Here is a 17,570-nt window from a genome sequence, read left to right on the forward strand (position 1 = left end):
CTTCGCTCGAACTGGCTCGAAGCTTGCCGAGTGTTGCCGAGCGTCGAGCGCGGCCGCCGCGGCCAGCACATCCCCTCCATACAAGTATTATGCATTACCGACGCTTTCGACATAGCACGGAACAGAACCAAAAGATCGTGCACATAGCACGGAACAGAACCAATAGAGCGTGCACATAACGCGTTACCCATCAGAAATTTTCGTGGACATGGCTACGTAGTTCAATGTGCACGTTTTGTGCACATAGAGGCGCTCATGGACGGGGACCACCTAAAATGCGGGCATGACCACTCTCATCCTTCTCTCTGCTAAGGATTATGTAAGGCACTTTACAACTGACACTGTTGACAATATTTTCTACTATTTATCAGTACTTTATCAGTAATTTATCAAACTTTCATGGTTGCGTTCCGATATTCACTGCCAGCGTTGAAAATCTATAGTGTACGCGACGTGAAATGTAGATTTTCAGTACAGACAGTAACAAATAAGCAAATATCGGAACGTAACCTATAATCCGGATGTTCCGCGCATCAGCGCCAACTGGAGAAGCAGACGTGAAACTACATAGCCGCATCTGCTTTTCGATATTATCGACATATACGATTGTCCGTGGTGCGTGTCCGTGCTACAAATCCAAAAATTATGAATTACGAATACGCACCTAATTACAATTATTTAATATATTACATTCTTATGTAAACGTCAATGCGTATTTTCAAGTTGTATGGAAAATAAGGAGAGAAAAAAATATCCCGAGATAAAATGGACGTTCCTCCGATATTTATTTCTTTTATGTCTCGTAGAGAGTTTACATGTTAAATTATAATATGGATACAAATCATGGAGACAACCACACGTTGCACTGAGCCCTTATATATTATATGTATATATCGTGGGGATAAATAATTAGGTAGAAGAGAAAAAGAAAACACAACTGTACTTTTAGTTTTACTTCAAGGCACATATCCACTCTACTCGCGATTAATCGCGATCCAATACAGTTATATGTTCGCGATCGCGTTGGTTCTGTTGTTGTTTGTCGTCTTTCGTATTTCGACAATCAATCTTCAAATTCATATTTCCCGTTATTAACGCATTGCGAACGTGATGTATAAATTCCTATTTACCCGCTGCAACCGTATATCGAGTTACGATGTGAGAAGCGAGAAATTACGAATCTCTTTCTCTTGCATTATACGTAGACATAAATTAACTTTTTTACATCATCCTAAGTAGCAAGCTGATCTTATTCGATGTTATTTTGATGTCAAGGTAACGACATTTGGACATTAAAATAACGACAAATAACGTCAGCTGCTACCTGGGACGCGCCGCATGTTATAGACTATAGACTGATGAAATATATTATAATATTTTTATTTGTAAAGATACTCCTAACATCTTTCTTCTTTTTTTATATTTTTATTAATATTATTATTATAGCCATTCTTTACTGGATAATGGATTAAAAGTTTCCTTTTCAACTTGTGGATTAATAAACAGCTATAAATCTTGACTAACTATCGTATGATTGATTTTCGACGGAAATACAGGATTTATATTATTATATTAAATTATATTGATGATATAATGAAAAGGAGACATCTACTTTATCAAATCGTAATCGAACATGGTTGTTGACGCAAAAAAATCAATCTCTCTTAATGTGCATGAGAGAAAATTCCTTCAAAAAGACTGATTTCTCGCTTTTGACGTTATAACTCAATACGGCTGCAATGAAGAAACGAAGGAGCCTTAAACTGCCCTCCGGACGGACGAACTTGGACGGACTCTGAAAAGGCGTGAATTAGAGCGTAAAAATTGACACACCAATTCAACTAAATTAGTTATTATATCACACACCAGCGTAATTAGTATCGCCTCCGACAATTGTACTCTAATATTATCGTGTAGTCGTACACGTGATAATAAAACGCGAGACTTATGTGCGGGGTGTCGCTTAAAATACCGCGACGTCACGAAAACTTCTCTTTTATCATTACTCTACTTTCTTCTAATCGATCTTCTTTCGTCACTAACAAAATTCCCAAAAAATCGATCAAAATTTCAAATTGAGAATCGCAATCGACGTTCTTCGCCAACAATTTATTTCGTAGCTGGAATTTTGTTTTTCGAATTACCTTTAAACTTTTTTTTAGAAAGTACTCTTATTTTATTCGTAATTAAGTTGTTTAGAAAATATTAACGACGCGCTTTGCTAGCACTGAGAAGAATTGTTCGTTTTGTATTGCATTTGGTAAAATGACCGCTGCTGAGGCGAACAGCTCGCGCTCTCAAAACTGCAACTAAATCTAGCTTTGATTTATTTCGTTGACATTTTGTACGTATTGTTTTTAAAATCGCCTGTTTTATCATATTCCCAACATGATTTAGAGTAGAATTCTACATACGTTGAACAATCTTTCAATCGCCGAGTGGCATTTCTCGAGACACCCCACTTACAACAGTGTAGGAATCTAACGCATACTTCTACGTTTCATCTATAAGTACTATGGTTCCATACAACGAAACATCGCCGTAATCACGATATCACTAATTATGGTAATAATAATTCCTAATCGTCCAGAAAGAGAGAGAGAGAGAGAGAGGGGGGGGGGAGGGAGGGACGACATAGGGATAATAAAATAGAAACCGCAGTTGCGCTGTGTATCCTGCTCGATATATACAGAGTTATTAATACTTTAACGTATAAATTTATGAACATATCGGAACATATCACTCATTTGCTACAACAAAGACATAACTCAAAGATTGTCATCTTTTAATTGTTTGCAAAAGGATGGCGAGAATTCAATACACTGAATGAAAAGTTAATATATAGCTAGATACATACTTTAAGAATGATATTACAAAATTGTAATGATTCAAAATACTCATTTTCTGGAAAGTTTTTTTTAGTTATGTCGATGTTGCAGCAAATGTGCAATATGTGCGTGTGTCTTGATGAGCACTTAAATTTGTGTATTAAGGTAACATTAATGATCTTGGGTGTACGTCGTGTACTAAGATTTAATGTTTTATAATGATTTGTTAACTTCCGGAATCTAGAAATGCTATTTTCAATCGGGCGCATTATGTTTAAATACTTGTCTGTATCTTTAGATTCCGGAAGGATTAAAGTGTCAATGAACCCTTTGTAATACTTGTCGCAACTGATTCGCAATTGATTGATTGCGATGCGTCTCTTCTAAGATGCGTGTTATACATTTTCTCCTCTTGCGCGATAAAAATCGAAGCAGGAGACACTGTAAAGTGTCATTTAAATGCAACGATAGAAAATATCTATATATATGTCAGATCGATCGATTAGCGTAATGCATACGATATTTTCTATCGTTGCATTTAAATGACACTTTACAGTGTCTCCTGCTTCGATTTTTATCGCATTATATATATATAACGCATTTTGCTTAAGAATACACAAGGGATACTTTCTAATTATTCCAAGGCACGATGCGTGAATTGTTTTGCCGCAAGGAGTACGGTCATTCTCCAGGCAAGGAGGAATATCGGTGCAAAAGAATGAAACTCCAAAACAGACTCGACGATTAAGAAATCAAGAAAGAAAATCGAAATGGATCACCAATGGCTAAGGTGCGAGTTGAATACAAATGAAGAGATGCGGCGAGAAAACAAATGTCCAAATAAATATCAAGAATTGTTATACGAAACTGCAGAAACTGTATCTATATTTATAGAAATAACGAATTTCTCTCGTTACATCGGAAAGGATGCCGCTTATGTCTCTAAATTCATGAAATATATCAAAAGCACTGATGTTGCTCATCCGTGTAACACCACCGATTATGGCGAATATTTCGCGGCATAATCTAATAATCGCTTCAATCGAATTACGATGTTCCGTCATGAGTAGCCGTTTCTCGGCATTAATTATATATCAGCTATATACGTTATGGTTATACGTAACGGCGATTGCTGACGGCGATAATTCTACTGTTTTTCTCTGCAGCCATATTGTACTACGACATCAGGCACGAGGGCTCATGTAAATCTTTTTTTCACACAAGTTTACACGTTACATTAGTCATATATACATACTACGTACGCTACGTAACTACGCGTCGGAATAAATTAATTTTCTTGCACACCCACACCACGTTTAACAGTACAATCGGTAAAATGTATCAAGGATTCTCTTCTCTTGATTAATAAACAATTGTAAATTTTGATTGGCTATCTTAAAGTTAATTTTCGTTGAAATATACATATATGATTGACTTAACCCATTAAGTCCTGCGAGATCCTTGCGCGCTTTTCTGTTTTAAACTTGTAACTCGGATCCTAATCAAAACTTCTAAACAATTAGTATTTAGGGGTAAAATGACTTGCTCCTCTAAATATCAATCGCGGTCTAAAAATTTTGAATTAGAATCCAAGTTACGAGGATAAAACAGAAAAGCGCGTGGAGGTCTGTTAGAATTTAGTGGGTTAAAGATCGAATCAATCCAGAATAATAAACGCACGCGAATATACGAGAAAGCTAATTTACTTCAATGTATAAAGAGGAAAGAAAAGGGAAAAAGGTTCACGTGCCATGCGATTCGCCTCTCGCTTCTCGCGTCACAGTTCAATGCGGTTCCAATGAGGAAACAGGAGCTTTAAGACCATCTGCCTGAGCGCGTTCAAATTGCGACGTTACAATTCATTCGTTATATCGTTTACGCCTGTTAACTCACTGTTAAGGAAGAAGAAAGAAGATACGCTCGCTTTTCTCTCTCTGGCCTTTCTTCCCTAACGGCACTTCTGTTCTCACCTCGCCTCGACCTCGGTCGCAAATTAATATCTGACATTTTATATAACAAATACACGATCGAATCAAACTTTTGCGTCTGCCTGCTCTTGGACGTAAAATAGTTTAACGACATAATTGCCATTCGCGCGTTATATCGCAACCACGGAATGGAACGCTCTCGCGAATTCCGATAGAACAAAAAAACTGAGATTTCTCTCAGTCTATCTCGGAGTTCGGAAAATGCCGTTATTCACGCCGAAATTCATCATCCCGTGTGAAACGGGAAATCGAGGGACGCATGCAGAGAGAACAAGAACGCTTCCGTTCCGTACGAAGAACCGATGATTCCTGAGAGACGGGAAAGAGAGAGGGAGGAGGGAAGGGCGGGGGCATTTAGAGGGAGTTTAGAGGGTGTCCAAGAGATCGAGAAGCTCCAGCTGATTATTCTCGTCCCAGCCAGCGATCAGCAGGCTCGTGAAGTCGTCCTCGCTCAGGCTCACCTGCGTCGACTCCGGCACTTCCGACAGACTGTCCGGGATGGGGGGTGACACGCTACTAGGCGGAGTCTCGTACAGGGTGTTGGACAGGCAGCTGGTGGGCGGCGTGCAGCTGCTGCCGGTATTAAGAGCGTTAAGCGTCGTCGTCGCCGTCGTGGTCGTCGCCGTCGTCGTGGTCGTCGCGGAGGGGGATTGCCTCTTGGTGCCCCGAGACCGCTGCGAGATCATGGAACGCTGGCGCCTGGACCGCTTGCCCTCCTCCATCCTCTCGAGATCCAGCTTCCAGAAGCCGCCCTTGCCCGGCTCGTCCTTGGAGCGCGGCAGCTTCACGAAGCACTTGTTCAACGAGAGATTGTGCCGGATCGAGTTCTGTTCGCGATAAGCGATAGAGATTATTATCAGCAATTTAACGATGTTTGGCACTGAAGCGGCAGAGCCAAAAGTTTTCCTTTTCAAAGTCAGAAAGCAAGTGAAGCGAAAACTTATACAAATTAGATAAAGTAGGTATATTTAATTGTTGATTAATTTGAGGAGAAAAGAAAGATGGGAATTACAAACGTAAAGTCCGCTTTACCTGCCAGGCTGGATCGGCGTACTTGTAAAACAAGAAATTCTCTCGGATCCACGCGTAGATGTTCGAAAGGGAGACCTTGTTATTGTTGGCGCGCATCGCAAGACAAATGATTGTGGCGTAGGAGAACGGCGGCTTCGCGTTGGGATCCGTTCGATATTTGTCGGCATTTTCCGCGAGATCTAATAAAAATAGGGAAATCGAAAGAAAATTACCCGCTCAATTGTACACATGTGCGACATTATTACGGGGTGTATTTTTAGCAATCTTCTCATTCCGCGATTCGAAGATCGATATATCATCTAGACACAATTATCCGCAAAAAATTGATCAAACGACTTAAAAATTTCATCGAGGTTCTCAATATACAGCGAGAAATAAGGCAGGAGACAAACACATTTTTATAACTTGTATATCTCTTGGACAGCACTTTTTTAAATAGGCGATAAGTTTCCAAACAATTTTCCTAAATTTTTAATATAGATTAAAATGTAATAAGAAATTTTATTTTATAAATTATATTCAAATTATTTTGTTAATTTTCGAGATTTTACCGTACACTGTTAAATATTAAAGAGCGAAATTTAAACCAATACCTTGAGATAAATAACATTTTATTTTTAGCTATCATGTGTGTCAAAATTTATTATTTTAACACAAACAATATTATTCTAACTCCATTGGTTTATTTAAATTAACATTGTTTGAATTAAATTAACAACATATTGAGCAGGAGCAGTGGCGGCCTATAGGAATAGTTAAAAATGACTAAAATTGAGTATAATTTGATACTATGATTTTAACAGTGTATAACGATAATAACGAGGGCACGCGTGCGGTTCTCCGGTTCCGGGTTTAAATCCTTGAAACCTGGTTACCTAGTTCGGCCTTGACCAAGGGCGACAGCTTCTTCGGGGGTTGGCGGGCGAGCGGCGGTGGCGATGGCGAGCAGGGTGGCGTCGGCAGGCCGGACGCGCTGGTGATATCCAGCGACTGCAACCAGGAGAGGCTCGTTAATTCGGCCTCGACTCCGTCGTAGTCGTCTGTGCTGTCCATGCTGCCGATGTCCGCCGCGGCGGCGACGGCGATGGCGGCAGGCGGGCTGTCCTCCGTCGATACTTCAACTTCCGCTAGGTCGATCCTCATTTTTGCCGTCTCTCATCACCCGCTCCAGCGTGCCAGCGCGAGAAGCGCCTAAAAACCAACGGTTCCCCGTTTCCGCGTTAATTTCTGCTCGGAAGGAGCGTTTCTTCGCGTTTTTAGAGGTATCGCTTGATCGAATTGTTCGAGTTGGGTTTCGTAAATAGGTGACGAGGGCGCAAATAATTTTGTTCGGAAGGCAATTCGATGATGGCACTACTTTTCTGTCCACTCGCAAGCTCGCGATACAAGGGGGTGGTTCGACGTTGAATTCCGATTGTACTGGTTTCCGGAACCGCTCACGCGGTACCTGGAAACTCCGTGATTCACCAGCTCGCGGAAATGTCTCCTGACGTCACAGAGACGACGACCGTTCGGCGTAAAACTCTCTCTTTCACCTTTCTTCTTTCATTTCATCTCACGCGCTGGTATTACACGCGTGTGAATAGCGTCCTGCGAACCGATTTTCACGCAAACCACGACCGAGAACCCGAAGCGCTCTTCGGGAGGCAAACGGCGTCAGATAATGCGTCACCCGTTGACGCTCGTTCGCCGAAGGGCGCAACATCGATCACAATCCCGCGAGGGTTGGAGAGTTTGGATCGGGAGAAGAGAGAGAAAGATCACCAAAAATCGTAGTACCACACTCGAAATTGAAATTATTATTCGCACTTGTTTCCTGGCCGGATAGCGACCCAGGTATACACCACGTATGTGCGAAATGAGCGATTAACGACGACTGACTGCGAGAGAGTGGCGCGCACACGGTACGGTCGGGCGAGTTGGACTGGTGGTAGCAAAGGGGTGGAACCCGCTGGCTGGCTGGCTGGCTAGTGCCTACCTGCGATCTGACGGAGGCACCTTAGTGCGCGCGTGTGGTGACAGGTGCTAGGTTCCCTCTCGCACAGGTGGACCATGCACACCGCACACGCGTCGGCCAGACCCGCCGACGACCCTCTTTCCTTTTCGTCGACCCTCCCCTAACTAAAAGCAACGGGGGAAGCTCACCCTCCTGATGCCGATCATGGCGTGTATACGAACACGGGCGGCGACGGACGCCGAAATATTTCAGCTCGCAGATGACGTATGTCGATAAAACGATTATATTAATTGAATTAAGAGATACGTCGCTTGCGTAACACCACGTTTTAGCGTTTTAGCGCCTTGAGTCCTTCTTATAAATATTTGGATACCTACACAGATCCAATTGTTCCGAATATCGAAACCGGAATCTTTTTAAAAATTTTCAATGTCTTGAAATTCTTGAAACGTCTAGAAAATTTCCGTATTAAAATCTGAAGTGTTTATGAATTTTTGTTAGCGAGTAAAATAGAGAATAAATTGAAGTAAAAAATAACGGTGTGTTGTAAGGGAAAAAAATATATTTTTCTTTCTTAAAACATTCAAAGCTTCCAACACATTCAAGACTTTTAAAATAAGTAAACTTTTCAAGACGCTTCCGTTTCGAATGACATTAGAAAAATCCGAAATTCTTATCACATTTTCAAAATAACTCAACGAGTCTTGAATCCATCATTAATTTTAAGTTATCGCAAACTAATCATTTGATAAAAAAATATTCGGCTCTTTTGAAGGAACACGATTTAAATGGATAAATGTTGATATATATATATATATATATTGTAGTCGCATTTACAAATATCGTTCGGTCTCGATCTAATTACGCGAATACATGTTAAACAGTTTTTTATATTGATTAACGCAGAGACACTTATCAAGTTATTTTAGCAGAAGGCTAAAGCTCTCTGTATAATCGCTGCTATTTATATTCATATCCAAGCGTTCGAACGCGATAAAATTTACATAATTTTCCTGGCTTCCCACAATTGATTTCAGATTTTCCGAATGTACCATTTACGCGGGAACGTTTCTGTCATCCGAGAACGAACGAACGGAGGCGGTATACGCGTATTTTCGTTCTGTCTGCGCCGTAAGCGGGGGTGGACGCAGTTCGCCCACTCGCCTTGGTACAGACGGCCTCCATTGATCGAATCGGGGGAGGCAGCGACCGCCAGTTACGATAAAGCCGGCGTGAGAGAGGGGTAGGAGCCACGGCCATTCGACCGAGACGAGAGAATGGCGCGCAAGATTCACCCCGGACCCTCATCATCATTGGTCGGCGTCCATGCGGGATCGTTAGTACGAGATTTGTCAGTCCTACTGAATCAACACAGACGCAGGACACGTACACGTTGACGCTTTTGGGCGTTCTACGGAGGACGGGCCCTCCTTCCGGGAGCGGTAGGGAAAATATCATCCACGGAAAAGTACAATCGTTGCAATAAAACGTTGAATTTTAGGTGGACGCTTCCGACTTCGAAATGTGCGCGACGAATTTTTCCTGCCAACAGTAGCCCTTAAATGCAAAACATAATTTTCTTATTAACACACATTTCTTTCGTGATGAGGATAATATTGGATTCTCGTCACGCGTCTCGCGAAGAGTTCGCTATCAAACTCATCAAGTTTCTGAAGAGATGTATCTCGAAATGTGTTCGTTAGTTACGCGAATTAGGGGATAATTTACTTCAGATTGATGCCATAAAGTTTTAGACAAGACAGCAGGAAAAGCGAGGTTTTAGTAATTAATTAAGTAATTAATTTTGTTAGTTATATAAGAATCCAATTTGCCTGTGCGATAAAATTTGGCAACCAAGAGAGAAGCAAAATATTATCGTTACTGTATGTTTTACGATGTAACTCATCAACATTTTCTTACGTTGTTAAAACTTCTAGAGAAAATAATTTGCTACACCCTGGTCCAATATCATTTCAGACTCGATACATATAAAACATACATATTTTTTAAAGAATTATTTGAAATTGAATTATAATCGCATGTAGCATTTGAGAGGCGCTGTCTTTTTCGGTGTACATGTAATTCAACTTCTTATTTTACATACCGCCAGCTCTTTAGCGACAGAATTTTATATATTGTACTTTCCATTCTGTACCTTAGAGGTAAAGAATCGTATCTCCATTATTATAAATGTAGAGAAAACAGGGAATAAAGTAATAATAAAGTAATTTAACTGACATATTTAATAGTACAACTATCAATAGTACAACTGAACTAGTAATAATAGACATAAGGTTCTTTACCATTATACAAATCAAGCTCGTGGTATATTAAAAAAATATATTAACTCCATTTTGACAAAAACTGGAGATACAATTCTTTTACCTCTAAGGTACAGATATATATTCGCGATTTAACGTAAAACCGAACTTTTGTCGTTTTTCGGTCGAAAACGAAAGAAAAGAGTCCGAACCCGAGGAGAGAATCTTCACGCAGGGACAGGACCTTGCCGGAAGAGCAAGGAGGGCCCGAGAAGAAATTCGGACGGACGCCATCGCCGACGGCCGAGGACCTGGCCCCATCATCGGCTACATCGTCGTCAGTGGAAATATCTGCGCGGCCGATCAATAATCTCCTGGGAACATCCGCGCGGGGGACGCGAGGGAACGTCCCCCTGTCTGCCATGCCGTGGGTTACCCGGCTGGCCGGCCACCACGCTGAAGGCAAAAGGTGGTGGTAGCGGAGCAGCAGCACCCAGCCCAGTATCAGCAACCGGCGCGGCGCGGCCGCGGCGGCAGCGTGTGCACCTGCCGCGTTCTCCCCGCGCGCGCCGGCCGCAGGTCGTGTGAGTCACTACCACCACGTTTCGTTTACGTTTTACGTTTGCGTCGCTGCACGCTTTCGCGCAAAGCGACGTATTACGTGCGACAACGTAACATTATGCGCCGCGTAATGTAAAAAGACGTAAATGGGACCGGTATAGCGTTATACTATCCGCGTTCCGAATCGATTCGCAATGTCGCAAGACGATCTATTTCCGCTGACGTTCACCGCGCTTCGATTACGTCGAATATAACGCGATTGTAACTATTGTAAGTCGATCATGAATTTCAAGGGGGATGGGGAAATGGGGGGGTAGCGGGCGATGAAGCGGCGCTTGCTCTCGCTGCGTTCCGTCGACTTTTTGCAACGATACGAGATTTTTTCCGCTTCTTGCGGAAATCAACGTCGAATATACGCTTTTTGCCGAATCAAAAAACGATACGCGCCGCAGGGGATGCGAACGGATGGGGCGCGACAGGGGTCTCCTTGGGAAAACGCGGGGGGGGGGGGAGGGGGGCTCGGTGTCGGTCGCGCGTCCTCCCGAGAATGTGACGGGTCATCGCGAATAGGAATGATGTGGTCGCATTTCAGTGGGCGATTTAAAAGACCGGACGGTCTATCGCGCGGTCGAGGGGGGAGGGGGAGGGCTTACGGATATAGACTCTCCGAGGCGGACGGGCGCCCGGAGTTCCGGGAGGGCGGAACGGCTCGCGCATCAAATATTCAAGAGAATTGATTCCGGGGCAGTGCGAGCTGCAGCAGCAGCAGCAGCAGCAGCAGCAGGCATAATCTACGACTATTCACGGCGATAATCGTCGCCAATGTATGTCCGCGAAGCCGTGAAACCCTTACGGTCAATTGTCTCTCTTTCTCGGCGTCAAGGACGCACGAAGAAGAAAAAAAAAGAAAAGAAAGATACCGAGCGACGTTGCCGTCGTCTAAAAAATTGTCCTATTGCTCTATCGAGAGATATATTCCCAATGTTATTTTTTAACAATCTTTTTCGAAACACTCTCCCTGTTTCTAATCGTCTCTCTCACTCAAGAATGTATCTGTACCTTAGATGTACCTTAGATGTACCTGTAGGTAAAAAATTGTAGGTTTTGTTAAAATGGAGTTAATAGAATATACCAGATTAATTATACAATATACCGTTTTCAATATACCAGGAACTTAAATTGTTTAATAATAAAAGGTCTTACGTCTGTTATTACTAGTTCCTAAAATACAATGTTTGGAAAAAGTCATATTGAAAATTTTCAGTGTCTTAATTTTAGTCAGGTACAGCATATTATTGACAGTTGTACTATTAAATACGTTAGTTAAATTACTTAAAACCTTGTTTTCTCTGAATTCATAATAATGGAGATACGATTCTTTCTCGAATTTCGATTTCTAAGGTACAGATATGAAAAGAAAAAGAAGAAAACTACCGAGCAACGGTTGCCGTCGCGGCGTCGTCTAAAAAATTATCCTGTTGCCATCGAGAGATATATTCCCAATATTATTTCTTAATAATCCTCTCGAAACGATCTTTTTGTTTTCGGGCGATTTCTCTCGATTTTCTCGCTAGATTTCGGAATTTGTTCAACAAAACAACTAATCGTTAGAAAATCGCTGTGGCGCATTTCTTTTGTCACGTAATTTTTTATCGCGCTGGTTTTCACGGCAGTTCCACGTCTTTTTGACAGTCCAAAGGAACATAAAATTATTTACTCACCCTGATTCGAATTAGCGCAAGCTACTGCTTCTTTCGAATTATATAGGCTTCGACGACTGACGGGGATGGAGAATTGTCAAACGGCGGACGGTCCTCGCATCACTTTGGAAATATCGTCCGTGGATTATTTCAGTCTGTTTCAGTTCGAAATTGATGAATATTTTATCAATCCTCGCGATGTTTTACATACGTTATAAATTACAATGCAACACTACCTGTCAGTGTCACGCGCGACGCTGAATTATCGGGATATTAACTGAATATTCTTGTTCGATTGATTACAATTCTGCGTCGACGACTCGGCGATTTCGTTCGTCACCTCTTCGCAAAAATCCGAGATCGTTTCAGCGAATTGGCCGCGGTGGTTCTGTCCGAACTAACGACCGGTCACTGGAGGAGCACTGGCACCGTCAACCACCATAGCACCATTCTACCGCCATCTTCTTACCTGTGCAAACGGTACCACTACGACAGGTACGGCAGGTGCGCGTACACGATCGTCCAGGGTTATCGATCACAGTCATTACCTCGCTCCGGCGAAGTTTTGCTCTCGCGCGGGAAACGCGACGAGACAGTTCGACCCAGGACGAACCTAAATACAACGATCTGCGAGGGTTGTGACACATAATTACCCCTATTTTGTCGAGAGAACATCTTCTTTCGCGAGAGGTAGATTTGTGGATTCGCGGCACCAAATTGCGATCCTTCCTTTTCTTTTTTTTTTTTTTTAATCGTTTCGAGTGAATATTTTGAAGAACGATTTGATCGGATAGGATCGAAGGAGGAAAGTGTGATAATCGGCAGTCCCCTACCGCATTCGCAACGGCGAAATTACACCTGGACCCGCAGCTTTTAGAACCTGCCGGTAGACGAGCCGCCACGTGGAAGATAAGAGGGACTCGCCGGTTGGAGTCACAAGGAATTAGCAAGGCGTAAACTTGGCGCACGCCAAGCCGGGGAAACTCGGGCGAGGAGAGATACGAGAGAGAGAAGAGAGCTGCGAGTGTCGATGATTTATTTCCATTACATTACAGCACTCCTAACATTTGATACTCGTATTTAAATCTGTCCTAAGAAAATCCTCAAAAAACAGCCAATGCGGGTGTATCCTCGATTTACCATCTTGGCGACTAGTCCGCCGAGCACTCTTATAACGCTCCTTACAAAAGATCGTGGAAATCAGGACTTTAGGCAAGATGTAATTATGCGTATATACAGGATGAACTGTAACTCGTGAGGCAAAGACGAAAAGAGCGATTGTCTGTGTAGAAATAAATCGGATAAGACGTTTAAACGCCTTCTTTTCTTTATGAAGCGTCATTTTCAATAAGAAATCAGATTTGTAGAGTTGAACGCGCACTATTTATCTTGATGATAACGGCAGTTAGGAAATTGTTCTTTGTAACATCTATTATTGCCACATCGCAAGTTCTCGATATTCTATTACTTGTATTATACTGTAACTTGAGGAAATTTTAGTAGAATCGCTTTAGAAAGTAAATCGTTATGAACATTTGCTGATACAAATAGAAATAACAATAGGCAGATATTTGATGAATTTTTAAATCTGATTTTCTCAAAAAAATTGCTTCATGTACGAAAATGTCATATTTTTTTTCGACTTATCTATACATGAATCGCTTCTTTTTCGTATGTACCACGAATTGCGGTCCGCTGTACAGGTACAGGGGCACAGGTATATATACACATATATCCGCATACATATGTGCATACGTACGTGCATACGCATACGTATGATCCGCTGGAAATTCACTTGGATAAGTCGCGCTATCGCGAGAGTTACATGAACTGAGGGAAATGCTGTCGGGGCGCGACGTGGATCTAGGAATCATATTGAACGAGCGAGAAAGAGACGAGAAAGGAGGATGACGGAACAAGAGGAGGAGAAAAGGACGTACGCGATCACCACTCGATACTTAACAAATGCCAGCTCGCCGACGTACATCTCGATACTCGTTCTATCGTGTATACAGTGGTTCCACGACCACGAGAATACAAATTCTAAGTGAGACGACGACGCACGTCGACAAAAACAATCGGTCGGTTTCGCTATCTACGTTAGATCGTTGGGAGTGCGACAATACCGTTCATACACGGTATTCGGAGGGTGAAAGTCTGAAGAGGACTGCAAAAACCGAGGTACTGACGTGTGACATGCCCTGCTGTCGCTCCGCCGCTTTAATTACCGACTCTTATGGTTGATTGGTAGTGAACGGTGTCACTCCGTTATTAGCCATATTGTCCAGAACACCGCTGATGTACGCCGCGACGTCAATCGTCGCTTCCTCGGCTTGCCTGATGAACGGATGCTCCAGCAGTTTATTGTACTTCGGTCGCTGCGTCTCCTCCTTAATTAAACTTAACAGACAATACAAAACAATTTTAATTCCGAAAGGAATCGTCTCGATTGTCTCGATGGATAGGAAGATACGAAGTTACTCTACCATGTATTCACAAAGTTCACAAAGTCCATAGTGAAGTGATTGCCGTTCTCATTGGGGGAAAGCCGCGGCGGATCACCTTGCACTACTTGATAAAGTTGTTCGAAGACAGAGTTCCACTTTGGGTACGGAAAGTATCCTGTAGCAACCTCCATCATCGTAATACCTAATGACCACACGTCGCTCCGCACGTCGTAACCACGTGCGCGTTGCGGGTCTATCCTTTCCGGCTAAATAAATACAATGATATTTATGAAGCACGGACGAATAGCTATCTCGTTTCAGGGTTATTTAATTTCACCCGCTGTAAAACTTACAGCCATGTACGGTCTACAACCAGCATCCCGAGTCCTCGCGATCGAGTCTACAAGCTGGCCAGATATACCGAAGTCGCACAATTTTATATTACCTCGACGATCCAATAAAATATTACTAGGTTTCACATCCCTGTGAATTATTCTCAGCTTCTCCTTGAGGTAATTCAGCGCCTTCACAGTGGCCACTGTGATTTTGCCTAGAATACATTCCGGTATCCTCTCGTTTAATCTCTCATAGATGAACTTGTAAAACTTATCTAACGATGTGTCCATAAGTTCCATGCAAATCCAACAATCCCCCTGTGCGTGAAAAGAGAAAATAACTTCAATTGTCTTGCGTCATTGATACCAACGATATCGTCGAGTTACACATACCTCTTTAAACAAAGCCCCATAAAATTGCACAATACACGGGCACTCGTTTGACTTCATCACAACTTCTAAATCCATTAACAGTTGCTTTTGTTCTCTTTCGTCCACGGTAGAGCGAATTCTCTGAAATACAAGTATAATATAATTAATATAATTAATTGAAATATAAATTCAAATAACTTTTACAAGTTCTACCAACTAGTTTGAATAGAATTGGGTGAGATGTGCGAAAGAGTGAGAATCAAATCGCCGCCTACCTTCACAGCCATAACGGTATTGCTTATCCTATGAATCATCTTATTTACAGTTCCAAATCCTCCCCTTCCTATCTCTCCGAGATCCTGTAGATCCTCGCTTGTGAAATCATACACTACGTCTGTAGATAACTGCAATTTACCAGTAGACTGCATAGACTGGCACATTCGTAGTTTGTCTCTACAAACAAGCTCCATTGTAATTTATCTCAAAAGATATGTCTCCTTTCTGTTTTTAATTCCATACCTTGCCTTATCAGGAAGAAATTCTTGCTGCTGTAACGACGTATTGCGAGGTCTGGCTGGCAGCTTAGGTAGAGATAAAGGCAGACTTGGGCGGGTGGCTCTGTTACATCACGAACGGAAAAGTCAGTCTTGTTACGTGGAAGTGACAAACATGAAATTATTTTGCTTGCTAAAAATCTCACATTGGTGGACACGCCGTGGCTCCTGTCGAATTCGACAACGAGGAATTTGTGGAATTGGCAAACGACAAATTATTGCCCTGCGTTTGGAAACTAAGCTTCAGCTGTCTTCGCCTCTCTGTAACAGAAGGAAGAAGTAGAAAGAATATAACGAGGAAAATTGTCCTAACATCTCAAAGATCTCTCTCTCTCTCTCTCTCTCTCTCTCTCTCTCTCTTTCTCGTTTTCGGAGATCGCGCAACTTCCAACGTACCCGACATCTCGTTCTGAACGTCATTGTTTGTTCGAAAGTCCATTCGTGGAAAGTTGAAGGATCTGCCGGAACCTGCAACGTCGAGGATTCGATTAGAAGGTAAACGGAGGACAACCCTGGTAGTAAGCTGGTCCTCTCGCGAGATTCGCCGCAATCGCACCGCGTTCGATCAGGTTAGGTTTTCCATGATCGCTCGCCGAACGGCATCGCGTGCGCGCGGTCGACGGCAACGTACCCTGGCCGGTCTGACCGGACGAGTTGCCCTGATTCTCCGCCATTCCGGGCCGCAGGCAGGGATCGCCCACGAGGCTCGCGTCTCGCGACCGCACGGTAAACCGTCAAAGGCGCTCCTCTTAGGAGACCTTCTCGCAGGATCTCAACAGTCTGGCATATGCGTTGCGCGGCAGTCGCACCATTTGTAGTATTTGTACGGTCTCGCGCGATCCGGAAGCGGCAACAGCGATCCCGTCTCCCTTCACCGCGTTGGCGTTCCGTGGCCCGTGGCCCGATAACGTTCGCCCGCCGAGTGGAATTCGTTAATCCTCGCGCGACGATCTCGCCACTCGCCACTCGCCACTCGCCACTCGCCTGCACTCGCCGTAAACCCGTCACGAGCACTCGGACGCTCCGCACTCCGCAGCGGACACACTCACACACACGGTATATACACAGATACACCGATCACTCAAATACACGAATACACGGAATACACCAGTCCACGGCCACGGGAATCGCGTAGTACACAGAAGGTTAACGACCAGTTTCTACGCGTATGTACATACGTCAATTTGACGTGCGCGCCATGTTACCAAGTTAGGGATCTCTCGAATTTGGGGAAGATTTTGTTCGCATCGAGAATCTTTTGGAAGAATATATGAAATTTAGAGGAATTTTATGAGAGAAACATATAACAATTTACATCTTTGAAGAATTGTTAAAAAATTAATTGCATAAAAGAATGAAAAATAACTTTAATTCTATTCTAATTTATTTGCATTGGCGATTAAAGATTATGCGAAATAAAAATTAGAACAAACACTATTATTTTCTTCTTAATAATTCTGCAAAGATGTAAATTTTTATATTTTTCTTAAAAATTTCTCTAGACTCGTATTTCTTAAAAAAAATTAGATTTTAGA

At 42.6% G+C, this 17,570-nt stretch overlaps 2 protein-coding genes and 1 long non-coding RNA gene across 3 annotated transcripts; 1 reads left to right on the top strand and 2 right to left on the bottom strand.

Annotated features, from left to right (window-relative positions):
• Nucleotides 1-229: 229 nt before the first annotated feature.
• Nucleotides 230-10,913, top strand: LOC139781032 (uncharacterized). Its single transcript, XR_011720401.1, has 3 exons — nucleotides 230-319; nucleotides 8,843-9,247; nucleotides 10,265-10,913. It is a non-coding gene; the product is annotated as an uncharacterized lncRNA (long non-coding RNA).
• LOC139781029 (uncharacterized) lies at nucleotides 762-13,245 on the bottom strand. The gene is made up of 4 exons (XM_071719829.1): nucleotides 12,349-13,245; nucleotides 6,724-7,039; nucleotides 5,849-6,027; nucleotides 762-5,643 (listed from the first exon to the last, which is right to left on the bottom strand). Exons 2-4 carry the CDS (start codon nucleotides 6,989-6,991, stop codon nucleotides 5,182-5,184), a joined length of 909 nt encoding a protein of 302 aa, XP_071575930.1. The 5' UTR covers nucleotides 6,992-7,039; nucleotides 12,349-13,245; the 3' UTR covers nucleotides 762-5,181.
• Nucleotides 13,246-13,346: 101 nt separating this feature from the next.
• Nucleotides 13,347-17,173, bottom strand: LOC139781028 (dual specificity mitogen-activated protein kinase kinase 4). Its single transcript, XM_071719828.1, has 9 exons — nucleotides 16,667-17,173; nucleotides 16,432-16,503; nucleotides 16,182-16,296; nucleotides 16,001-16,099; nucleotides 15,757-15,934; nucleotides 15,503-15,622; nucleotides 15,128-15,427; nucleotides 14,814-15,040; nucleotides 13,347-14,727 (listed from the first exon to the last, which is right to left on the bottom strand). Exons 1-9 carry the CDS (start codon nucleotides 16,707-16,709, stop codon nucleotides 14,562-14,564), a joined length of 1,320 nt encoding a protein of 439 aa, XP_071575929.1. The 5' UTR covers nucleotides 16,710-17,173; the 3' UTR covers nucleotides 13,347-14,561.
• Between the last annotated feature and the right edge of the window lie 397 nt (nucleotides 17,174-17,570).

This window comes from Temnothorax nylanderi, unplaced genomic scaffold (assembly GCF_030848795.1).
Source record: "Temnothorax nylanderi isolate EJ_2023f unplaced genomic scaffold, tnyl_v1.0 TNYL_tig0311_pilon, whole genome shotgun sequence".
In the NCBI taxonomy this organism is placed as follows: Eukaryota; Metazoa; Arthropoda; class Insecta; order Hymenoptera; family Formicidae; genus Temnothorax; species Temnothorax nylanderi.

Excerpts from the sequence above, each read along its gene's own strand:
- LOC139781029 (XM_071719829.1), bottom strand. The coding sequence starts at position 6,991 with ATGAGGATCGACCTAGCGGAAGTTGAAGTATCGACGGAGGACAGCCCG. Across the intron at positions 6,028-6,723 it reads CTTGGTCAAGGCCGAACTAG|ATCTCGCGGAAAATGCCGAC; the intron begins GTAACCAGGTTT and ends TATTTTTATTAG. Across the intron at positions 5,644-5,848 it reads ACGCCGATCCAGCCTGGCAG|AACTCGATCCGGCACAATCT; the intron begins GTAAAGCGGACT and ends TATCGCGAACAG.
- LOC139781028 (XM_071719828.1), bottom strand. The coding sequence starts at position 16,709 with ATGGCGGAGAATCAGGGCAACTCGTCCGGTCAGACCGGCCAGG. Across the intron at positions 16,504-16,666 it reads GTCCGGTCAGACCGGCCAGG|GTTCCGGCAGATCCTTCAAC; the intron begins GTACGTTGCCGT and ends TCGACGTTGCAG. Across the intron at positions 16,100-16,181 it reads GCCACGGCGTGTCCACCAAT|AGCCACCCGCCCAAGTCTGC; the intron begins GTGAGATTTTTA and ends GTGATGTAACAG.